At 42.2% G+C, this 25,947-nt stretch overlaps 2 protein-coding genes across 3 annotated transcripts in view; one reads left to right on the top strand and one right to left on the bottom strand.

The window, feature by feature from the left end:
• On the top strand, positions 1 to 5,067 carry RAB19 (RAB19, member RAS oncogene family). The gene is made up of 3 exons (XM_006268208.4): positions 1 to 288; positions 1,512 to 1,695; positions 3,077 to 5,067. The coding sequence occupies exons 1-3, from the start codon at positions 100 to 102 to the stop codon at positions 3,340 to 3,342; spliced, it is 639 nt and encodes a 212-aa protein (XP_006268270.1). The 5' UTR covers positions 1 to 99; the 3' UTR covers positions 3,343 to 5,067.
• A 6,181-nt stretch (positions 5,068 to 11,248) lies between these two features.
• The window catches only part of MKRN1 (makorin ring finger protein 1), a 40,422-nt gene continuing 25,723 nt past the window's right edge, over positions 11,249 to 25,947 (bottom strand). Inside the window, exons 2-8 of one of the 2 annotated variants that reach the window (XM_006268209.4) lie at positions 21,110 to 21,238; positions 18,536 to 18,762; positions 14,985 to 15,211; positions 14,004 to 14,218; positions 13,199 to 13,309; positions 12,575 to 12,713; positions 11,249 to 12,135 (exon numbers count right to left, since the gene is read on the bottom strand). In XM_006268209.4, the coding sequence (XP_006268271.3) occupies positions 11,923 to 12,135; positions 12,575 to 12,713; positions 13,199 to 13,309; positions 14,004 to 14,218; positions 14,985 to 15,211; positions 18,536 to 18,762; positions 21,110 to 21,238 (1,261 nt within the window). In that variant the 3' untranslated portion in view covers positions 11,249 to 11,922. The remainder of the gene's footprint in view (positions 12,136 to 12,574; positions 12,714 to 13,198; positions 13,310 to 14,003; positions 14,219 to 14,984; positions 15,212 to 18,535; positions 18,763 to 21,109; positions 21,239 to 25,947) is intronic. The other variant, XM_014608673.3, reaches the window with a different exon arrangement.

Raw genomic sequence — 25,947 nt, forward strand, 5'->3', positions numbered from 1 at the left:
GCCTTCCCCTCCCCCTCCCTTTACCGAGCCGCCGTCGCCGCCGCCTTGCGGGGGTGGTTAAACGGGCGGGCCGCCCCTGGTAGGCGGGTGTGCGGGGCGATGCCGGGGCTGGTGCCGGACGAGGCGTGCGACTACCTGTTCAAGATCATCCTGCTCGGGGACTCGGACGTGGGCAAGACGTGCGTGGTGCACCGCTTCCACAGCGGCCACTTCCGCGAGCGCCACCACAACACCATCGGCGTCGACTTCTCCGTGCGCTCGCTGCTGCTGGACGGCAAGAAGGTCAAGGTCAGCCCCGCTCCCAGGGCATGGTGGCTGTCGCGTGTGTACCGTGGCCTCGGTCCCTGTGGGACCAGGGATAGGAAAAGGGCTCAAAGTGTCGATGCTTTTCGAGGCAGCACGTGGATGCAGCGGGGGTGAACCCCAAATCTCTGTCGGGGGTCTTCGCTGACTCCTGGGTTTGCTGCCAGCTCTTCCTTGTGACACCTCCAGAAAAAGAGATGTGACTCTGATGGCCCACATCTCACTTGCTCGCTGGCGACTTGCAGCGAGCAGTATGATGGAAAAAAGGACTTATTTGCATCTTTTCTTCAGTAAATGTGACTAATTTTGAGCTTCCGACATGATTTCATATTTAAGGCCTGGTGATGCTGGTTTCTCCTGTGCCAGTGAAGCTGGAGGTGCTGGGATGCAGCCTGGCTGTGAGGCCGCAGGTGCAGGGCAGCCCGGCCCTGCTGCCCTCCCCTCCCCTCCCCAGAGGGCTTTGGCAGACCCCTGAGGCCCCCCAGCTCTGCAATGTTATGCAGCGATTTGGGATTCAATGCCTAGCTTGGAGATGGGGGAGCTCCTGCTTTCCCCTCCCCCTGCCCCTTTCACTGCAGAGAAGAAGCTAGTGACGAGTCCTGCAGCAGAGACTTGCAGGGGGCCTCTCTCTGCCCCTCCTTCCCAGGTCTCTGCTCTTCCTGGAGCCAGTTGAGCATTCAGCCCTCAGGAAAACCTAGGGACCCACAGAAAAGCTTCCCTGGCAGTTGCTTCAGGGTCATCCTGTGGTGGAACTGTGCGCTTAGTTACAGGTTGTTTCATATTTCCCTTCTCCCTGCCCAACCATCTCTGTGCTCCAAGGTACTCTTTCTCTCTCTTTTTCCTCCTTTGCTCACCTAAAACTTTAACAGTTCAGCTCTGGTTTGCTGACCAGTTTATATCTGTATTGATTTGGGATGATGTCTAAGCCTTGTTGTGATATGATGGAGCCCTTTTTTTGCCCTTGTCAATACAAACTTGGTTATAGGCACATGCATAGATAGCAAAGCTTGCTGCAAGGCAGCAACAATGTGATTATTTTTTTTTTTTTGGGGGGGGGGGGGTGTTAACTAAATTAAGTAACATGATTGTAGCTGCAGGGGACAGGGCCTACTAGTATTAAGCAGCATATCTTTCTCATGAAAATCTCACTGATGTCTATTGAATGGTACTTCATGGGGCTTTACCACTTCTGTTCTTTCTTTCTGCAGATTCAGGTGTGGGATACAGCAGGCCAGGAGCGCTTCCGGACAATAACCCAGAGTTATTATCGCAGTGCCCATGGTGCAATCTTGGCCTATGACCTTACCAGGAGGTCTACATTTGAATCGATTCCCCACTGGATTCATGAAATTGAAAAATATGGAGCTGCTAACTTGGTCATCATGTTAATTGGTACGAATCTAACTTTGCTCTTTGAGTTATTTTTTGATTTATGAGCCTCCTTGCTTCATCTTTACCTTCTGCTTCTACCTATCCTGATCCCAGCACTGTGCTGAGTGCAGCATGGATGAGAACAGGAGAATGCCAGCCCAAACTATTCCTGGGACTGAGCAAGCCTGGGCTCCAAGCATGGTAGGTGTTGAGGTATAGACCTCTGCTTGTGCATGCTTCAAAATAGTCTGTTCCTATTTATGGAGTAAGTAAGTTGTTCATCATATTACTCCTCTGAAAAAGCAAGAAGAACAACACATTCAGACTTTTATGCCTGTGTAGTCGTAAAGAGGGAAAAGTGGACTTACCTTAGCCATGTTCTGGGAATGATATACAGCAGACTCCTCACAAGTGCTGATTTGGCAACCCCAAGTAAGCAACACAGCAAGGGTAACCCAGACAGACCAGAAACCCAGTCCCAGTAAAAAAAAAAAAAAAAAAAAAGACTGCCTTTCAACAACACAAGACTGGAATCTGCTGAAAAGCTCGCTCCAAATTGCTCAAGGATGTTAAAACTTATCACTAGCAAAATAATGCTTTCTGGTCAGAGCAATAAGGCAGGGAAAGAACTTTATTTTATAGCATTGCTGTTAACTAGAGGTACATTCTAATTTTTGCACCAGATATTAATATCTTAATGCCTAACAACTAGGATAAGTTGATTTTATCTGACTTTTTTTTTTTTTTTTAGTCTAAATACCTTACAGGTGCTAATAAGTTAATATCCGAGTCTTGGGTGGTAGAGGCCAAAGATTAGTCTCTCTGTCCTGTTTTCCGCAGAGACCTGACTCAACCAATATCTCAGAATTTGTCAAAGCCAAAGTTGTCTTATTTTGTAGCAGAAATATGACTCATTTGTTCTTAAGCGTTGTGACTTCAGTATTAATGGTGATGTCATACTAACAAGTTCTGTGTGGTGCACTAGGTTTTCTTGGCAATATTTGTTTATAGTTGGTTTCATGACCATAACGCTAATTAGAGAAAATCCAGTTCCATACATACACTAATTCTAATATGACTCTTCCTCTAACTTGGCACAGCCTCTAGTATATTACAAAATGATAGGTGGATTCTTTCCACACTGGTGCTCCTGAACTGTTTGTTTTCCTGCAAGTCATTGGATGGAGAAAGGATATCAGCAACTGACAGAATAAATTGGTAACCTTTACTTTACTGGTGCCAAAGGCTTTAGATGCACTTAATTTGAGATTTGGTTTATATTCAACATTCCAATAACTTTGTGCATAATTCTATTCCTCAAACACAATTCTTCTTTGCAAAAATATCTTTAAAACTTATCTGGGAATAAAGAATTCCATTGTTTTCATGCTTTTCTTTAAAGGGAACAAATCTGATGCTGTGGATAAGCGCCAGGTCCTGTTTGAAGATGCCTGCACACTTGCTGAGAAGCACGGGCTATTGGCTGTATTGGAGACCTCGGCTAAAGAGGCCCAGAACATAGAGGAGGTGTTTACATTGATGGCAAAGGAACTGATAGCCAGGAACACCTTGCAGCTTCATGGGGAGAATCCTCCCAACAGCATCTATCTGGACTCCAGGCCAGTGATTGCCAGTCAGAGTCCAGAGAAGAGCCCATGCCTTTGTTGATGAAACATCTCAGTAGTAAGAAATGTGGAAGTTGTGGCTATCTTGAGGCTTTTTCAACCATGAAAGCTTCCTGTCTGGCCTTAAATAATCATTCTGATGCACTGCTGCCTTACCATGTTGGCCTGTAATTCTCTCCAGGATATGGGTGTTACTTTTCTAATGGTTAAATGTGTTGTTGGCACTTTACCAAATCTTTGAGCTGAGGACTTCAGAGGCTGCAAGCAATGGACCCCTTGAAGAGAACCATGAAAACTTAAATGGGTTCAACAGCCTCTTGAATAGAATAGCCTTTGAACTGAATCCTCAAACAGTTGCTGTACTGGCTATGCCAGAGGGTAGCTGCACTCGGACCTTGTGCCGACTGTTTCCTTTAGGGTACAGTAGGTGCAATTATCTAGTCTTCATAAATAGCTCTTCAGTTTGCAATCCCTACCATCCGTTGCATCTGTCCTTGTCAGTGTGGTTGGCTTACTCCGTAAGTGTTTAGTTATCCATTCCATTACAGCTGCATAACTTTGTGATCCTGATGGAGTGACACTGCCCACCTGGTTTTGTTTGTGTTTCTTTCCCTTTCCTCACTAAACAGCCTACACTCCATTCCCATTGCTCAAATAGCACTGCATATCTAAGGAATACCTCATCTTTTTTTCCCCAAGTGTCGAAAAACGAGAAGAGCTGCCATCAGTCTTACACTTTGGTCTCTCTGCTGTTATTCAGTAGTACACTAAGGGTGTTTTCTGTGATGGAAATACTATTTTCAGCGAGAGAGAGAAACCCCAGGTGAGGACTAAGTGACTGAATTCATCTGAGAGTTGAGAAGCTTCAAGTTACTTACTTTCTGAAATACATTTCCTATTAGAAATGAAAGGCTTTTCATTAAAATCAGCACATCTAAAAGTGCTGCACTGGGGGAAGGTGGTAGCTTAGGATCTTGGCCCTGGAACTTTGTAAACAAGTATTCAGGTTTTTGTAAAGCTGATTACTGAACTATTCTATCCATTTAATCATAACTTTGGTCTAAAAAAAGATCATGAACATAGCAGTGTGAAGCTGTCCTGTGGGATGAACATTTACTTAAGTGCTGCATTTTTCAGTAAGAGGCTGGGTACCAGTCACAGTTTTTGGATCATGAAGCTCTGCTTACAGTGACTGAGAGCTAGTGTTTCCTGCTGTGTGACCTTTGGAAAGTGGGCTTCACCAAGTACCTGTTGCTTTAGTCTCCAAACACATAATTTGTTCACTATTTTGGGAGAAGTTCACTGAGATCTGTTAGGGGAGTTGGGTTCATTTGGTATTAATAGTGAACAGATTTCTATCCTTTCACTTAAGAGGTTTCTGCTAGTAGAGTTTTCCTGAACTTGCATGAAGTTCTAAGAATGGAGTCCTTATTTCCAGAGCTGGCTAAGAGGGAGCCAAGGGCTTTTGTGCCCATTCTTCCAGAGGAGAGTACCTCCTAGAACAGGAGGTCAGTAATAGATGAACAGTCCTTATATACTTATGTCCTGCTCTGACTGTGCTGTCACTGAACTACAAGCCAGAAGTTCCACTAGGCAACAATGAAGTACATCTCTTATCACAAACACAGAAACCTTAGAAGCTTGGTGAGGCTGGAAATTTGCCAAAGGTTTGAGTTTCTTTTTCCAGTTTTGGAAAGATGTGGCAGAATCCCTGTACAAAAAGGCACCTTACTTAAACATGAAAAATAAAAGTTGACTTAATACCCTGTGTTGAGTAAAGAGTTGTGATATGTAGTATGAACATAAAATGCTGAATAGTGCTGCTTGCAGCCAGACTTCTTGATTAACTTGTTAAGCATGGATGTTAATACAATTATCTGCAACCAACTGGGGCAGAAGTGTTCTGAATGTCAGTCTGTAGCAGAAAGCAAAAGAACTGAAAGTTGTCATCTTTCTCTCTGCCATTTAGCCTAAATTTCTCTCTCCAGTTCAACATTAGCCTAAGTAACTTATGCTCCCTCCTGGGGCAGTAGACCCATTGCACAATTACATCCCATATTTGTTGCCATTTACCTTTAAACTAGTTTACATTATTGACATAATTAGTCAAAGTATCTTTTAATCAGTTACTCCTGTATTTGGATCTCCCCATGCTGGAAAGCAGGGTCATATAGCCTAATACAAGTCTTGGTTTTTGGGGAGGAATGTCTTTTAAAATGTTTAAACATCCCCGCTCCTCTCCCCCCCCCCCACGCATAAAATTTGTGGGGAAACAGGGCTACAGACATGGTGTCTGTTTTTACAAATTTGTCCATAGCCTACATGGCAAATCTTGCCCTGCTTATGAGCGATTCTACTCGCTTGGTGTTACCATTTCCCTTCCTTGAAAGCATATTTACCCTTCCTAAAAATGCCATTAAAAACATTCACATATTTGGGATCCTCAGATAGCAGGATTCTGTTATTGTTGCATTCTTGGCTAACAGAAGTTAGTAGCTAATCTTTCTCTTGCTGCTAACGAGAGAGCTGCATCAGAGGCTTCAAAATTAACAAGCAAGTGCAGCATCTGAAATCCCTTGCTCCTCTTAAATGCATATACCGGCACTTATCAGCACATTACCTTGCCTGCCTCTGGGGTTGCTAGTCCTTCCCCAAACCAGTCTTCCCCTTGCTGATTAAGCATCTGGTACAGCTGGGTTTCTCTGAGCTACTGATGCTTTTTCTTCTCCAGAGTGAATGGTAAGATTGATGGAATAGTTCTGGAGCACTGTTCTGGGTATCAGGGGGTGACTGCAGCTGTGCTTCACTTAGCACACGCTCCTTTCCTGGACTTCTCTGGGGAATTCTCCGTAGCTCAGACAGATAATCCTATCTAAGAAATGTGCTTCAACCAATCATCCTAATCTTCATTTTGGTTTGAGAAAGAAACTGAGTTTGACCTCTCCCATAGTTGCAAATGAGCTGCTACTGATTGACTCCATTTTGAGATCTGCCAGAAGCCCTTGAGCATAATAATGGTGCTGGGATTAGTTCTGGGAGCAAGATGTGAACCTTGCCACCTGTGACTGCAGCAATTGCTAATGAGAGTCCTGTTCTTGGAGCATTACACTAGGCAATATTATTGGTTAGCTCAATCTCCAGCATAGAAAAAGCTGTAAGGTTAGTGCTAGAAACTTTAATGGATACTTAAATTGAAGAGCATATAAGATGGCAGTTATCAACTACCAGCTTGTCAAAACACTGCAATCTAACTCCTGCTGTTTGCTCTGCATTTCCCCCTCAGAATACACAAGAGGCAAGTTGTTTGAATTTTTTAAAGCTGCTACTTGACACCATCCACACTGATTTCTTCCCTCTTTACTCCATTTCCCCAGCAATGCTTTCTGACCTCTCCATTAGAGAGCTGGTAGATAACAGAAACAAGACTAAATACAAGACAACGCTAATGGGATCAGAACTCAGGATAGAAGTGACATCTTTTATTAGACCAACTAGATATTTGCAAAAAATATATATTTGCAAGCTTTTGGGCACACTCGCCTTCCTTCAAGGCATAGGAAAATGAAAATATTGTAAAATTTCTCCTTGGTGGATAGTTGGTGTAATAAAAGATGTCACCTCTACCCAGAGTTCTGACTCCATTAGTATAGTCTTGCATATAGTCTTGTTTCCGTTTTCTGCCAGCTTTAATAGAAAGGTCAAAAACATGTTAAAAGTACAGATGATATTGCTGGAGAAGTGGAGTAGAGAGAGAAGAAATGAATGTGGATGGGGTCCTGTAGCAGCTTAAAAAAAAAAAAAAAAAAATCAAATCAAAACAACTTGCCTCATGTGCTCTGAGAGGGAAATGCAGAGCAAATAGCAGGAGTTAGATTAATGGCATTTCATAAACAGCTTTGTATTACTCATTTCCATATCCCATTCAGCAACTGTGGCTGCACTATCACTGTGAAAAGAAGCTAATGTTGCTCAAATGTTTTAAAAATCATGCAAAACTAATCGCAAATGGCTGTTTAAGTTGATATCATGCCTCCTTCATATCAGTGTCATGATTCTGCTAGAGGAAACTGAGCTGGGTATAGTAGTACTGAAGTGACCCAATGTTCTCATCAGGAACAGCAACAGGAGCCCTGCCTCCCAACAATAGCACAAAAGTGAATTCCTCCTCCCCCTGATTGAGGAGTAGCTAAAAAACCACAAGGCATCCCTTTCTTGGCCATTCAACTCTTTCCATGTGTTGCAAAGGGAATCCAAGCATCCAACTCACAGCTACAAATACTTCAACATTGGAAGACCAAGGCTTGTAGATCTAGCCCAAAGGGACTTGAGCACAAGTCTCATTTCCAAAATGGATTTTAGTATTAGAAGCCCAAGTCCCATTGAAAGTCAATGGGATCTTAAGCGATTAAGCTACTGTTAATGTTTTTACCTCATGTTTCATCAAGGTACTACATTTCTTTCACAAAACATTTTATAGATTTTATTTATTTTATAATAGAAGCAAGCATTTCTTACAGCAAACTTTACAATAGCAATTATTGACATCCAAAGTTTTTAAAGGCAGTTTTGGTTAAGTCTACACACCACTTTAGACCTTTGCATAGGCCTTGTCTAAGGTGCGAAACCAAACCATTACTGAATATACACTGAAATATGGACTGGCTGTCAAACCTAGTGGCTCTGCTGTGACTGCATTATCAGTTCTATGTATTTAATGGAAACCATTGTTTTTTTAATTTAAAAGATGCTATTTCTCTCCCTCTCCTTACACACACACACACACACACACACACACACACACACACACACACACACACACACACACACACACACACACACACACACACAAAGAATCTCTGGCTCTGCCCCAGAATGTAGGTTCAGTTTGTTGGAGAGGGTAGAGGGCTTTAATGATTCAGTGTATGTCAATGTGCAAAACAGGCACAGCTACTGCCAATGCTGTTGCAAATCTCCTGCCATAGAGCAGGCTTTCCCAATTCCCATGACTTTATGCAGGTGATGACACCATTCTAAAGTTATCATTAGGAAAAACAGTGTTGCAGCTCAGCCTTATAGTAGTTCAGAATGAATAAGTAACTCGCATCGAAAACAAATACATTGTCCTACTCTGCATTGCTCTTGGCATACAGCCCTATTCCCAGGACTTGTATTAAACATTGGTATGCGCATCTGTTGTATTAACCTGATAATAGTTGGATATACCATGTGCACCCATGTAAACAAGTCCCCATCAATTGATATGGGTAGTTTGAACACACTACACTACAGCAAGATACTTAAGTCCAAGTGAGCCATTGTAAATTGCAATTACATTAATAAAGGCTATACCCTGAGCAAGTTTCAGGAAAAATGTTGCTGTGGGGAAAGTTCTCTTATTTCCAGGCTTTCATTGGTGGGTTTTTGTGCCTCGAGGCAAAGATGATGTATCCTTTTTTCATCCTGGTTATCACACCATGAATATCAGTTTTCTCCTTTTCTAGATTTTAAATTTTAGGAAAATATAATTATCTTATTCCATATGGTAATTGTTGCCAATTATGTTTTTACCATTTTAAAATTTATTGCCTTTCAATGTTTGTACCATGAAAAAAAAAGGGAAAATAAAAATGTTAAAGACTCAGAAGATACATAGCAAGCATCAAAATCTGTATGTTCACATTCCTTCAATTTTAAGGCATTTTTTAAAAGAAAGCTATTTCTTCTAAAAAAAAAAATCAGCCTGCATTTTTAGAATTAAACCCCCCCCAAAAAGTAAAAGCTCTTATGTGTACCACAGTAGTAGCCCTGTAAAATTGTCTTTACTGAGGAGTGGGGGAGGGGAGGGAGGAAATAAAGCCATCAAACAGAGTCAGGAAATGTGTGTGCATCTTGTGTTCAAAGGAGCAGGACTACTGCATTGTTGATAACAGAAGTCACAGTTAAATTCAAGACCATTTATGGAAGAAGTCTAGCTCTTAATAGTCAGGACCACAGACAGCCATGTTCAAGTAGAGGGCAGACAATGTAAGAGGGCACAGATGCAATTTCCTGCATTAAAAAACAGCATAATTTATAAAGCAAAGTTTGTCAGAGAAAGGTTTATGTTGTACTGTCTGGAATTCTGTACTAGGTAAATTTGTCCAGAGCCAGCAGCAACATTGTTTATACACTAAATCAAACCAACTACACTTTCGTACCTCCCATTATGTACAGAAACATACATAAGATTTGGGAAGACAAAAGCAGCATTATTCCACACACAATCCAACCTCACCATCTCAGCCCTAAAGAATCTTTTCTTGGTACTTAAAACACAGCTGTGCTTGTATTCAGAAATGTTTTGGCACCCAGCTTCCTGTAAAGACTACAATAAATCAGCCTGCATCTTTGGTTCACTCTCTCCACTAAACAGTGTTCCTCATTTCCTTGAACTTCCCGTTATCCTCCCTACACCTATACCTGTTTCTCCTATTCGGTCTTTCCCACAAACCTCCAGCTTCCTTTCCTCTTGATACTTTTAATTTTTATTTTACAAACTTCCAAATCTTTCTTTTATTTCCTTCTACTTGGTTTGTTGCATTCTGCTAGTCACTTCTAAGATCTTTTTTTGCATGCACAATAGTCTAGGATCTGGTTTCAAGAGTACGTACTTTCCCTTCCTTCACAACATGCAAATATATTTCCATGACAATATCATTATCTCTTATCTGATTCCCAAAGAGAATGGTACTTTAGAATATATACAGGCCCATAAAACAGCAGCAGACAGTTTACCAGGAAGCATTCAACCTCTAGTAATGTGCTATCTGGACTACAGCATATAGTTCAAATAATACATAAGGAAGTTACCAATCCCTGACACCAAAAGCACCAAAATCATGCAATTAAATACAGAAAGAAGCCGAACTGAGTCCATGTCTCAGAATGTACTTTCAAGAATGGACACCCCCCCCCCTTTCTCTCAACACCAAGCCCATGTATCCTTTGATAGTTTGATGAGCTCAGCTGTCCTTATTCTTAAAATATTTTTATATGATAGAATTTATTTGGTATAAGGCTGTAGCCAAAATGAAATTCTGCATTAACCCTATGACACGACTATAGCAGTTAGAAATCAGACTAGCTTGCATTGAGTATATAAAATGTAAGCTGAAGTCTAGAGGCTTTGAGCATAAAGAACAGACAGACTTCTTTAATTTTTTTTTATTTGGGAAAAGTGCTTCTTACAAAAAGGCAGCTGCAAAACAATACATTGGAGACCTTGGAACAATTACTTATTCCCACCTTAAAAAGTGAAAGGAGAGGCAGTCTAGGAAACGAGCAGTAGGAGAACAGATTATAGGGCATCCATGAGTCAGAAACAGCAAGGTTAGCATTGTTGCAGTGGGACTTTGATGGCAAAATGACCTCATCTCAGTGGAATTATATAGCCTGACATTGCATAGCTGCTAGTTCTTTTTGTAAGCAATAACTTGCAACAAGCTGAACAGCTTTACAAGGCAATCAGCACAACTCAAATGTGATGTGAGGCGCACATGCCTTGAACCAACTAAGAAGCACAGCTATTTCCTAGTTAAGCTCATGGCTTGTGTAGTTATCAGTGTCATAAAATAATAATAATTATTATTAATTTATTTTAAGAGTAAACAGTGCAACTACAGGATCCCAGCTTGTGTTCTACTGGAAAAGAGTACGTTTAGATCCCTCTTTGGCTAGCCATATTTCTACTTTCAGCCAACCTTTATAATATGCAGTAGAGAGAGCTGGTGCATTAAGGTAGCACCAACTATCAATCCAATGGTATAAGATCACAGCCGCAGACTGGGCCAAGCCCACTAAACTCTTTTCACATACGATCGAAGGCAACACTTCATACACCAAAAGGGGATGAAAGGTAGTTTTTGTTTTCCATTTTTTTTTTTTTTTTTTGAACACAGAGTCTCTCAGCCTTCGAGATCCAACTCTGCATTTATTTGTATATACACATAGAAAGTTCTCCTTTCACGTACAAAGACATTTTCCTTTCATGCTAAATACAGTAAAAACCCGGAACATTTGCACCTGGTTCTGGTTACACAGTAGTAATAGTAATGTGCAAGTAAACAAGAGACCAAAACCACAAATGAAGACGTGTACATGAGGGGGCTGGAACAGAGCTGAAGCCAGAAAAAGAGTACATATGTCTGGCCTGAAGTATTGATTCAAAGTCCATAGCAAAAAAAGGCCACTGGCCAATTTACATCCCCCACTACATGGTCACTGCTCATTTTTGTATCTGGGCTCTTCAAGATGAGTGTGGAAGTCCTGTAAACACTTTAACCCTGGAACTGGGTGAATCCTCTTGGGTACACAGATGAAGCAACAAACCTAAGCTAACTGTTTGACAGTTAAATTCATTTTACAAAAACTAACATTTTATAGATTTATTTCTTGTTATTTGTTTTAAACAGAGAAAACAAACACTCCTGGGGCAGGGGAAGGAGACAGACCCTGGGTAAAAGTTATTACAACAGCACCTGGAATTGATAGGCCTGCCTAGGAGAAACACAGGCACTGCCACAACACCACAGGAAATAGCTACTGCCTGAAACCGAGCAGACAGTCCAAACTCCACTGACAGGTGCTATAGATCCAAGTCATAATAATCTTCTAGCTCATCATGAAACAAGTCCCACTCGTCCTCAGAGTCTGTCAGCTCATCGTCACCACCAGCTGCCAAAAGCATGAGCAACATCTCGCCGAGCTCAAAGGTCACAACCTCATCCTCATCGTTCTCAAAGGGGTCGCTATTCTCCCTCTCCTCAATGAACTCCCAGAACCGATTCCTCCGCTGGGCCTGCAAAGAGAGCACAGTTATTGCCCTAGTGTGACCCAGTGTTCGAAGGTATGTACTCTCCTTAGGGGCTTATGTGCCTTAGGCCAGCCCCCCAGGCATAACATGCGAGTAACTTTCTTGTTTAAGACAACAGTGGTTCCCCAATGGAACTGGTTTTTACAAAAAACTGCTACTCCAGCTACCCGCCAACCTCTCTGAATCTCTAAAACATAAGCCAAGTTGGGAAATGTTAAGCAACTTCCATATACTGCTCTCCATCATTTCCAGTCTTTGAACCACCTGCCCCCTCCTCAAATCCATTATTTATATTGTTTACTACTTAAGTAAATCCAGAGGTCTGCAGAGATAATTTTTTCCTTCCCTTTCCCCAGACAGCCCATTGACCATGCCTCCCTCCTATGCAACCCCTTTTAGAAAGGCCAAAAACACTGAAGCTTACCCGATATCTACTTGATGTTCCCACTTTCGGTCTCTGTGGCTCCTCTCGGCGGCCATCAGGATATGCATGTTTGTAAAAACAGTTCCCTCCAAATGGGCAGCTCCCACGGCCTTCATCAAAATACCTGCAGGGCTTGTTGCTGGAAAGGAAAATAATCGCAACCCTTACTCAAAGTAGACCCAAGCAGAATTCAGTACTGCATTTGCCTATAGTCCAAGGGGGTCTCTTTAAATAGATTCCACTTGTCACCGAAGCCACTTCAAAATCAGCCAAACGCATCACATACCAGTGATGTATCACATTATGTACACACAGACACACACACCCCAATAGGTGTGTGGGCAGATGCATTCATAAGGAGGCTGATCAGAGCGCACAAGCCTGTACTACCTTATGGCTGTATGAATAGTATTTTGTGTGGGTAAGGAAGGCTGTGAAGTCAGAAGTGGATAGGAACAGCTGGGTGACTGTGTGGATGCATGCATCTGTGGGTGGATAGGTAAGGACACATTTCATGTGCAGGGGGTTGGAAGGGAGGTATGAGAGGGCTTTAGATAACACCCTTCTGCAGGTGTGCCCTTATCTCTGCAGTCTTGACTTGAGAAAAGGCTGCAGTGCTCGTACCTCATTGCCTCCTTGTATTTCTGAATGAGTTTCTGCTTCTCTTCCTTCTCCTCCACCCAGTACTCACTTGGAATGACAAAGTTCGACGTGATCCGACATTCTGGGCAGGACCTGGGGAATGAACAGACCGTGCTGCAAAATTCCACATGACAGGGCGCTCCCTCCTGTTACAAACAAACTAGGGCATGTACCAATCTTTAAAGCTGTATGTTATTGTACCTGGACACTGGCTGCATGGGCTTTTTCAATCTACATTCTTTTGCACAAGACGACACCCTAAAACTCTTCCTCTTCTTTAAAAGCTCAACTCAGCAGCTGGTCAGGAAGTCTCAAAAAAGAACTTGGAAAAACATTTCACACAGACTCCTTTTGCTTTAGATTTAAATAAATTTATTTGTTTGTGTTCGTTTTTGTATTTGGCTGGTTGGGTTCTTAAGGGGAAACGGTTTGTCAGCTAGATGATGAAGTAGGGCAGCAAAAAGTTAAGAAACAGAATCAGAACTGGTTAATCTGATCTCAGTCTAATCTGAGTGCCTGAAATCTTTACAATAGTAACAAATTGGGCAGCATCTTGCTAATGACAGAACATGGCTTTTGTTCAAAATAAGCAGACTGTTTACTCCTAATAAATGTTAACCAGGTCAGAGTAAAAATTACCCCTAGAAAATGATTTAAGTTCCAGGTTAATGTTAGGAATGCATTTAATGCAGTCTTTGTGTGCAGGGGGAGTTTGTTCCAAGTTATCACAAGATATTAAATTTTTCCAAAGTAACAAAGCACAACCAAAATGGGAAAAGTGCCTCACTTTATAATCTTGCTCTCAAATTGTTTAGCGCTCCTCCACTTGCGGATACATTTGAGACAGTAAGTGTGGTTGCAGTTGGAGAGGATCCCAAAACGGCGCTCACTGGGGTTGGCTTTTTCATACACCACCTCCATGCAAATCCCACACACCATGTCTTTACTACGCTGGACGGCAAAGGAGAGCTCCATGTCCTTCTCATGAGCTTCAATGCAAGACTGAAAGAGAGAGAAATGCAAATACAAACATAGCAAGGGACAAGATGAACAGCTAAGAGTTAGGAATTCAGCTTGCTTTTTGGTTCGTCTGTTTTAGTGTTTAAATGTGGGCCTGAATTAAGAGCAAGAGATCAGTCCTCAAAAAGTTTCTCATATAATTATAGGCAAAAGTTAGTTCAAGTTCCTTCCCAATAACAAATCTGGCTGCACACAGGAACAACTCAACTAAATAGAACCAACAAACCCAAACTGAAATAAGACGCAAACAAGAACACCTGTATGAAAAGTAACCCATTTTCCACCAGCCAAAAATAGAACTGCTCTGTGGTAATTGCCCACACACATGCTCTTACTAAGCAAAAGTTTAGAAAGGCCTGGTGCTAACTGCAAGCTAAACTCTGGGTACTTCCTAGGTTTTCACTCACCACAGGATAAGAGCATGCTTATGGTCAGGAGCCACATAGCAGCTTACATGTAGCAAGTCCATGCCCTGCTTTAAAATCACAAATTTGTTCACTTCTCCATAATTCTCTCCTTAGCTCACTATCTGTACCATTATACAAGACTCTTCAAAGTTCACTCCTTTTTATACAGTTATTTTAAAACAGCCTTGACCAGAAGTCAAGTTTGCAACATCAGCTTCATTAAACTAACCAACTTGCATACAATCAACTTTTAATGAAAGGGAGGAAATGACAAATATTTGCACAAAGCTAGGAAGTATCTTCTTGATACTGCTCAACACAAAAATTATTTGTGTGTTTACCTTTATGTGTTGGGATCGCTGTGCAGCATCAACTGGATGCAAGACCTGCAACCCACACATGTCACATACATCCCCATGGATATACACGCAGTTTTCTCCGTAACGACATTCTCCTACTGCAGCGTAGGGGCACAGCTGCTTCTTCATCTCCACATTTGCTTGCTGCTTCTCATACTCCTCCTCAATCACCATTCCCTGCAAGGGTGTTTCAGTGCAGGAAGGGGCAGCTGGAGGCAAAAGTTAAAAAGATAGGAAACTGTGTTAAACTGGAATAGTCAGACTCCAAAATGGTATTTTAATCTTTAAAGACCATAGGTAAGCAAGCTAGAGTTTAACCAGAGAATGCAAGTCTCAAATCACACAAATCACCCCCCCAAAAAAATTTTACACTAAGCCAGGGGTGTCAAACATATGGCCCGCAAGTTGGATCCAGCCTATGAGCTGGATCTGGCCCATGGAGTCACTCTATCCAACCTGTTGGACTACAGGCAGACCACCAAAAGTTGGGAGACGTGGCCTGCCACAGAATCCGGTGCTCTCATGCTCCAGCAGAAATGATGAACAGCAGCAGGAGGGTTAACAAGGGCTGATACAGCCCTAATCACCCTCCAGCCTCTTCATCTATTGTTACTGCTGCAGCCCTACTTCCCTGGTTGTGGGCCCCTGCCACATACCGAATGCTGAAGCTGGTGCTGTCGCTGTAACATGGGGCATATGGCAGGGGCAGTTCTGGCTCTGGCACAGGGCACATGGGGCAAGGGGGAAAGAGGAGTTGGAGCTGCCACTACATGCCCTAAGGGGTCAGAGCCAAGCTGCTGCCACCACATGCCCTAGGTCAGAGCCAGAGCTGCTGCCACCACATGCTCTAGGTCAGAGCCAGAGCTGCTGCCACCACTACCACTTCCTCATGCCCTGGGCTGGATCCAGCCTGCAAGGAGTTCTGCAATCCAAATTTGGCCCAGGGCCCAAAGCCAATTTGACAGCCATGCCCTAAACCAATTTAATTGTTTCGCAAGCAAGGAAGCAAGCACAAACAAAATTTCAACTCTCTACCCTTCCCTGCCCTCCAAACTTCTAGCCCACCCAAGGCCAAGCTGTCAATATAGTGTAAGAGGCAAGATACAAACTTACTAGGATATAGTCAGTGCTCTACAAGTTCACCAGTTCTGATAACGGTTCAATTATTTTTTTAAGCAGGGTTTTGTTCAGCAAGTATCACCTTACCTCTAATTCACTCCTGCTGAAACAAGTTAAAGAACCTTGTTCCACTTCTGTTATAACTAGTTAAAACATAATTTAGCCAAGTCCATGCCAGCTAAAACAAACCTTAGAACAGTTGGAAACAAACTAGTTTAACCACCATTCAAACTGGTATAGTGTCTCCACTGTAATCAATTCATAGTCATGTAAAATGAAGGATACTTACCAGAACTAGCCTGGAGCTCTGGAAACCTTACCTCAACAAAACCTTACAGTCAGACATTAGCCTGCTGCTTGTGTAGGCTACAGCTCTTTAGAGCAAGACACTTAAGGTTATTTCTGTTAGAACAGCCTATTATATCAGAAACATTAGCTGCATGCAAGGTTGTATTTTGCAGCTCTTGACACAAAAGTAACAGCTTACATCTCTTGACTAATGAAGGGTAGGCACTTGGACTAAAGGTACAAAACAATATTTCAACTGTCTGATAAACGGCAATCCACATTAAGAACTAAAAGAACTGGATCAGTGTCCTGAAATATTGTTCAGAGAAGTGGATCACAAAGACTTGAAAAGACCTGATTCTATGGCTCTCAACTACTTGAGAATCTCAGTGGGTTTTTGCTACTGAAAAGCAGCACACTAGCTATAGCAATATCTTCCTTATGAAGTTTAAAGGGCTCACTAATTCAGTAATATTTCTCCCCAACTCCAAGAACTAGATTTCTAAAAAGGCACAGCTACCAAAATACCCATATTAAAAAAAAACAAAAAAAAAAAAACTCAGCGCCTAGATGCATCTAGGTATCTTCAGTTGCTCCAAGACATTAATTAGAGCTGCATTGTTATCAGAAATGTATTAAAATACAATATTCTCATAGGACTTGGTTCAATTTATTCCTTCAAAGACAAGGGAAGATCCTTTGTGTCTGTTTCTTTTCCCGTACATCTACAAGGGGCCATTTTTAGATGTATTCAGGAGAAATCCCTACCTGATCTAGGACAGCTGGGACTGCAGAGAACACAGTAACTGATGAGCCCATCTATAAATAGAAAAGTCTCTGAAAAACTCCAAAATGACAAGAGACTTTGGGAGGCAGTCAGGAGAATACACTGCTCCAGTGACTGATCTCTGTAAGCCAAACCCAGTAGAAAAAAACAACATAGCCTCAATAAAGCCAATAAGGTTACAGGTATTAGGAAAGATGCCTTCCTAAGCTTTCAAACACCAAAGAAACACCAAACAGATCTGATCTAAGAGGTGGGAACAAGTATTGGAAATTCAAAGACTCAGATCCAGTACTTAATTGATTCTATATACACGTGATTTTTTAGCCAGAGGGTTCCTTTGCCCCAGTGAAAAAAAGAGACCACTTCACTGTTATGGCATGTATTAAGCACCAGAAAGGAAGTCAGGCAGATTTTCAAGCTTCTGAAGACATAGGGCCCCCTGCCACATAGCCAAATGATTATCCAGTAAAACTTGAGGGACAGTCCTTTACTAGTAAGACAGCGCCTTTCATTCTTCACTCAAGGAAAAGCAAGAACTATCGGCTCAGTACACAGATGTGATGACACCCAGGATGCTGAAAAAACCCACAAAAATCTCTCTCTCAGAACTGTAAGACTTAACTTCAGAGCATTACCCCTTGTCAGGATGCAATGAAAATGACCATTTTGGCTTCAGTTTGCTATTTGGAATTGTGTGTGGCCATATTTTCTGGATCCTAGCTGGATTTTTTCTTGTTTATAGACAACTTGTTGCACTCTAAAAGGAAGTATTCTTCAGGAGATTCAGCAACGTGCTCAGACCAATGCAGAAACCAAGATTGGAGGATCTTTCATTACACAGTGTTTACACCAGAGATTTTCAACCAGGGTGCTGCAGCACCCTGGGGTACCTTACGATCTTTTGTGTGGTGTGTTGTTACATGTACACATATGATTCACAAGATAAACAAGAGATTTCAAAGAGAGATCCACGGTGTCAAAAGCATTCTGTTCTGTCATAGTTTTTCTGAATTTTTTGCATCAGAAAAATTGCTCTATTTTTCTGTGGTCAAAAAACAAGTGAAAACAAACAGCTGGCATTTTCCATGGCTGAGAGCCATGGTTTAGGCTGGTCTCAGAGAAGTATTCTGTGGTCCAAAAAGCTGAGGTAGAATGGTTCTGCTGCCCATGAAAGAATATCCGAGCCAGTACAAGACTAGAGGGGAACCAGTGATTCCACTCGAAAGAGAAACAAAAGCATTTTGTATCAAGACAACAAAACACTGAACAAGCACTTTGCACTACAAGTAAATTTGTGAACCCCTGACAGAAATTTACCGTTATGCCATGATCAGCTTACCACGTCCACAGTATGGCTGCCCAGGGACAAACTCTACAGCATTTACCCAGTCTTCAGCACCTACTCCTGCAGCTGCCAGGTTTGTATTTTCAATTTCTGTCTCACCAGTGCTTGCTTCGAGTATTTCAGGGAGTGATGTGAGGTCTGAGGATGCTGAAGGATAAGTTTTTGCAGCTGGAGTCACAGTCGTCACTTCTTCCCGTTTCAGTGGCTTGGTATGTTCATATCTAACACATTAAAATGCACCATATGAACTTAGAGAAACCAACTATACAATATAGTTTTGTACAAAGGACTGATCTGCAAGCACAGGGAGAAGGAATGACCAAGATGAATAAATACCACTATGGTAAAAGCCTTAAAAATCCCTTAATGATTTTGTAGGAGATAAAGTAACCCACAGCAAATATTGGTCTGTGTGCCCTTCCTATACCTAAACCCGTCATGGGACTTTTCACATGCATCAAAAAGCTGTCCTGTCAATGGATACAAGTAAGTCATCATTTAATACTTCCTACAGCCTCAGAATTTCAACATTTTTCATCTTTCAGATATCCTTCTGACTATATTTAACATTACAAATTAGACACCCAACTTCCTTGATTTACAAAGGGTGTCAACTGTTTACCGAAGAGAGAAACTTTAATCCCTACCCACAAACAATCTGAAAGTATTCTTTCCTTAAAAGGTCCAAGTCCTGACCAGTTTCAGATTAGGCAGGTCTCATTTATAAACTACCGATTTATGTTCCTGTTGGTATCTCAGATATTTGTCAAAGACTCTTACCTTGTTAGGAAGAGTTAATAGAAATGATTCAATTGCTGAAATCAATATAACTGATTCAACTTTCTTGTGCCAGAAAAATTGGTAACAAGTAAAAGGTGGAGAATTACTGACTAGAGAAGTTGTCCTATTTCTGTGTAAACCCTAGTGATGTTCCCAACAGGAATTTAAACTGTGCATTTTGATGAGTCTTTTTTCATTTGGGAAGCTTAAGCCTTGATATCCATGAATATCTACACCATCCTGACAAAAAATAGTAATGGCAAACATATACAAGTGGCTGCATAGAGACTGACCTAGACGTATAGTCTTAGTTGAGCATTTTCACTATGCACAAGAAAGATTAGATCTCCTACTAGGTTTTATTTCAACATAAATATTTGTGAAGTGCACTACTGCATGAAATTATTACAAAGGTATTTGATCATAACATAAAATGAGTTGGGAGTCAAGTCAGGAACATCAACAAGTAGTTTTAAAAGGTTTATTCAGCTCTGACCTTTTTAGCAATAAAAGCCCGGCATGATTTTAGCCTTGTGGAAAAGTTTTCCACATTGGGAGAATTTCAAATCATTTGCATCTGTTGGCTGAGCTCACAAATCAGCACTTACTTATGCAGGAATTATTTCAGAACCCTTATAACAACATTTCAGTTATTTATCCCCGGAAAGGAACTTACAAATATAATAGTCACTTTTCAACACCAACGAGTACAATCAAGATATTAAATTCCTGAAAGGGACAGATGTTAAAACTATCAATGCTGAACTATTTATCAATTGCAAATTATTTCAAAAGTTTGAGTAAATATAATAAAGTGCCTAAGAAGATTTTTAATTTCAAGAGGAGGTTTTTCTCCCCACTCATCATGAGGAAAAAGTCTAGTCTTAGAATGGAGTATCACAGCTGAGAGCTGGGAGAAACAGCTATGCATAGAGCCCAGCATCAGTGGCTTGCAGATTTTTGTTTCCAGCATCTGCTCCCTGCCAAGCTCCCCTTGCTGGCAGGAAGAAAGGAGTCTTCACACTGCTTCCCTAGTCTCTAACCAGGTGGCTCCATGAAGAGCAGCTCCTCACAGCTCCTAGTTGGAGCTCCAGAGCTATTCCTGCCCCATGCTGCAGAGCAGCTATGCAGGGAGCATGGCTTTGCAGCATGCAAATTCCTCCTTCAAGCCTGTTTAGGGCCAGCAGGTGAGACGGAGAAGGCACTGCTTTCCCTCTGCCTTCCTCCTTATCCCTTCCTTCCCCCCCACCCCCTGCCTGCCTGTCCCCCACCTCTGCTTCCCCCCCTGCCCATGCCCCCTATTCTGCTTTCCTTAATGTAGCAGGAGGGACAAATTTAAGATTACTTCCCAATAATTAGATTCTGGACATGAAAAATTACAACAAATTTATAAATGTTTCACATCCAGAATGTAATTATTGGGGGGAGGGTGGGCGGGGAGAGGAGACGGGTTTGTCTTAAATTCAGGTAAATACAGCACACTCCATATGTCAAGTATAAAGGCCATTTTAGTATGAACTATGATCTCCTTTCCCTTAGCTTCACCTTCATTTCTTTATCCCTGCAGCGATGTCAACAAAATGTGCAACATCACCATGAACTGAAAAAGAGGAGCTGTAAAGGACATGTCCTTACTACAAAAGCTAGAAATTGGAATGCAACAGGAAAATATTAGTCAAGTCTTGATTTGTTCAGATTTACACCGACTTCCCCAGAGTTTTCTGTAAAGAAACCTAAGGATAGAATTCCCTCTTTCAATACAGACAAGACTCAACAGCATTTCCTTACCTGCAACGATCGCCATAAGCACAGCATCCTCGCTGATAATACCTGCACACCATGGCAGACTGACTAGTAGAGAGGTCATGGGAGTAACGGCAGTTGTTCCCTTCCTTGCAAACCCCATGCATGAAATACCTACAAGACAGAAGGTTACAGAGCTGAGCCAAAAAGGAAACTTGAAAGTAGTGCTGATAGCATATGATCTTCCAGGAAATAAGACTCAGTGGGCATGTCTACATGTGGGCTAGACTTCGCAGTTGTTACCTGTGCAGTCATTTAGTACTTGCTGTTACTGCGCAGTCCCAGTGCTACATGGGTCATTTCTGACACTACTGCACAGTACTGCTGTCACAGCTCATGCCCGCCGATGCTACAATCATTGTAGCTCATTGCTACAGCGACGTAGCATCTTGTGTAGGTGCACCCAGCACTACTTAAAGAATTTCAGAATTAGTGATGTGCTATTGACCCACAAGCCATTCTAAGACTAAATAATAAAAAAAAAAACACCATACAAACAAAAACACACAACTCCAAGTTGTACAGAGAAAACAACTTTAGTCAGAGTTATACCCTTTTAAATGGACTTGGGCTACACTCAAATTTAGGATTATATTTAGAAACAGCAAGATTGTACTTCTAAGAACAGGTTGAGAGGAACATGCTACCCTTGTCTAGAGTGCAAAGCATAACTGAACTCCAGAGGAAGAGACTGGACCACCAGCTCAGCAAAGAGATTGGCTGTTTTATTCTCCTGCATTGACTAGAACACTACAGAAGCTTAATGTCTCTAGGCCAGAAATTTCCCACTTCCAAAGAAAGTTTTATAAACTATGTGAAATGTACTGCTTGATCAATCAGTAATAATTTCTCCAAGAATAGAGCTCTCCGTACCATACAGAATTTCAGTGGTGTTACTGGGCAAGACCACACATCAGCTCCTGAAGGAGTTACACTGCCATAGTAGAATCAAGACCCAAAAGAACAACATAGATGCACTTTGCCTCAACAGCATGCTTCCACTGCCTGTGAACATAATGAAATCAACACTAGTCTCAAGACACTGGTGAGTTTAGATTGCTGAATTTCCCAACACTCCTGCTCTTTACTGATTCATCTGGTACAGTTTCCTACCTACATTAGAGAACCACACAATCTGATGCTGGTAGCTCCATGTTCTTAGAGAAGCTCTTTTTTAAAAGACAACACATTAAATCTAATTTTAAACACTAGTTATAATGGTGGTATGATGAATTTTGTTTAAATTTAATGCAATGTTATTCTCAACAATCAAATAAATCCAGAAATTGAGTCACAATCACATTTCACATATATTTTATATCATATGTTGCTAACATATGCCTAAGTGTTGACATACAGGTTTTTGGGAATAAGTTTTAACTGATGATGTAACAGCACAATTCATATTTTTAATTTTTTTTTCCCCGATTTGGACATTAAAAATTGGGTGATAACAAATATTTAGAGGCAAATGATCGAATTCTAAAGGTGAGAATTAATAATAGAACTTAAAAATGTTAAAGATGATCTACTTAAAATCCATTTGGAAGTATAAACAAAGCCAAAATAAATCCTTGTTGACACTGAGACAAACTGGCAATTCTTTCCTTTTTAAAATGGGCAGGTTTAGCAAACAAAAAGACTACCTCAAACTATACTATATTCTTTTTTTAGTTAAAAATCAAGCCAAAGAGATGTTCAGGAAAGACCTCTGAGAATATACCAATAAATCTGAGACAAATAATTCACTTGCATGTTAAGAAAGTAGCCTTAATTAGAATTAATTCTAACCAAGAGTATCCAAGCAGGAATTCAATTCAATTTAACCAATTTACTTGAATTCACACTGTTGTTCATCTGATCTTGTGTAATCCTTCCCCACATAACACACGAACACCCTTCCCTATACACAGTCAAGTTATAACCCATCTAACGATCATGATGGACCAGCTGTTTTATTACAGTGAAACCATATAAAGTCTTTCACTGAAGGTCAAATTAATCTTTTTACAGAGATGCTCAGAATTCTTCTCTTCTCCAGACTAAAACCCAATTCCCTCAGCCTCTCCTCACAAGTCATGTTCTCCAGCCCCTGAACCATTTTTGTTACCCTTTGCTGGACTCTCTCCAATTTGTCTATATCAGGGGCAGGCAAAATACAGCTAGGCCCAAAGCTTCTGCTAGATAGGGGTTTCCAGCTGGGTGGCAGGGTCAGGCGGGCCTTGCTATTGCAGAGTCCCGCTGTGGCTTCCCCTGGGTCCTACTGCCCCTGCCTCCTGTCATCTTGACGAGCAGCCTGGGGCAGATAAATATTACATTTTCTAAAATTTTTAGGGGCCCTGCAAGTCAAATAAAATGGCCTGGCAGGCCAGATTTGGCCCATAGGATGTATTTTGCCCAACCCTGGTATACCACATCCACTGGTCTCCCATCAACCAGAGAGCCAGTTATCTCATCATAGAATGCAATCAGGTTGGTCAGACATGACTTGCCCTTGATAAACCTATGCTGACTGTTCCTAATCACCTTTTCCTCCAAGTGCTTAGAAATGGATTCCTTGAGGACTTGGCTCCATGATTTTTCCAGGGACTGAGGTGAGGCCAACTGGCCTGTAGTTCCCTGGACCCTTCTTTTTCCCTTTCTAAAAATATAGGCACCATGTTTGCCCTTTTCCAATCATCCAGGACCTCTCCCTTCGGATGCATCCCATCCGGCTCCATGAACTTGTATGTCCAGCTTTTCTAAATAGTCCTTAACCTGTTCTTTTGCCACTGTTGGCTACTCACCTTCTCCCCAAACTGTGCTGCTCTGTATGGTAGTCTGGGAGCTGACCTAGCCTGTGAAGACTGAGGTGAAAAAAAGGCACTGAGTATTTCAGCCTTTACTGCATCCTCTATCACAAGGTTGCCTCCCCCATTCAGTAAAGGACCCACACTTTTCCTGATCCTCCTCCTGCTACCAACATACTTGTAGAAACCCTTCTTGTTATCCCTTCCTAGCTGCAACTCCAATTGCCCTTTGGCCTTCCTGACTTCAGCCCTGCATGCCCAAGCAATACTCTTATACTCCTCCCTATTTGTCCAAAGTTTCCACTTCTTATAAGCTTCCTTTTTGTGATTTAGTTTGCTGAAGAGTTCCCTGCTAAGCCAAGCTGGTCTTCTGCCATACTTGCTAGTCTTCCAGCGCATCAGGATGGTACTGCACTCTCAGTAAGGCTTCTTTGAAGTACAGCCAGCTTTCCTGGACTCCTCTCATCCTCAGACTGGCTTTCCAGGAGATCCTGCCATTAGTTCCCTGAAGGAGTCAAAGTCTGCTTCTCTGAAGTCCACAGTCCTTACTCTGCTACTCTTCTTCCTTCCTTTCCTCAGGATCCTGAATTAAATCATCTCATGGTCACTGCTGCCCAAGTTGCCATCCACTACTACATTCCCCACCAATTCATTTGTGTTTGAGAGTAACAGGTCAAGAAAAGCATGGCCCCTCACTAGCTGCTCCAGCACTTGCACCAGGAAGTTGCCCCGAACACACTCCAAAAACTTCCTAGATCATCTGCGCACTGCTGTATTGCCCTACCAGCGGATGTCAGGCTGACTGAAGTCCCCCACAAGAACCAGGGCCTGTGATTGGGAAACTTCTGCTAGCTATTTGAAGAAAGCCTCATCTACCACTTCCTCCTAGTCTGGTGATCTGTAACAGACACTCACCACAACACAACCCTTGTTGTTCTTCTCTGACCCCAACCCAAGGATTTTCAACAGACCTATCTCCAGTTTCATACTGGAGCTCTGAGCAATCATACAGATCTTTAACATAAAGAATAACTCCTCCTCCTCCTCTTCTCTCCTGCCTGTCCTTCCTGAACAATTTGTACCCATCCATAACAGTGCTCCAGTCATGCGACCTCCCACCAAGTCTCTGTTACTCCAGTCACGTCACAGTTCCATGATTGCGCAAGGACTTCCATTCTTCCTGCTTGTTTCACAGGCTCCAGAAATTTGGAAATGGAAATTTCACAGTACTGGATTATAAAGAATCATTATGCTGTGTCAAAAGTTAGTTGGTGTAGTTTGATCAAGCTAATTTTAAAATCAGGAGACCTCTCATGAAATCCTCCGAGGGCCGAGATATATCTTTAAGCTATGGTCACCGCGTTTCACAGACGAGCCTATGAACTTCACTTCAACATCCTCCTGGATACAGAAGACTCATGGACTCGATATAGACACTGGATTTATGACACACTACAACCTGCCTGACATCTGACTCTCCAGGCACCTCTCCCCTTTTCCTACTATATCCCCCTCCCCCCACCTGTCTCTCACCCCCTGGTACCTCAATTTACATTTTCACTGACTGGCTTTCTTGCATGCATACAGCCTCTAGCTTCTTTACTATTCATTCCATCCAGGAAGAGCACACACACCAAATGCAGATCACTACCCACGAGTGGCACGTGCTCCCGGCAGCCGGGGGGGAGGCACGGCTGCTTGCTTGCAGTGGGAGCCCAGAAGCAGGGAGCTCCTGCAGATATCGCTGGCACTATCGGCAGGGGGGTGAGTGCCAGTCATGGGTCGGCAACCACCTGCAGCAGCGGCAAGGCAGAAGCCAGGAGCAATCATGGATGCCCTTTTTGCAGAGGGTGCACTGCCATGTGCAAGGGGTGCACGTGCACCCCTTAGCATCACCCCTGTTGCTACCTGCCATATGGTGGGGTCTGGTGCCTGTAGACACCAACACTGAAGCCATGCCCTTGGCCTACATTAGCAGCAGCTGTGGTAGAAGAGATTGGCTGGTGCTTCGAGTGCTGGCAAGGGAAAGTGGAT

The sequence above is a fragment of the Alligator mississippiensis genome, chromosome 4 (genome assembly GCF_030867095.1).
Source record: "Alligator mississippiensis isolate rAllMis1 chromosome 4, rAllMis1, whole genome shotgun sequence".
NCBI classification, from domain to species: Eukaryota; Metazoa; Chordata; order Crocodylia; family Alligatoridae; genus Alligator; species Alligator mississippiensis.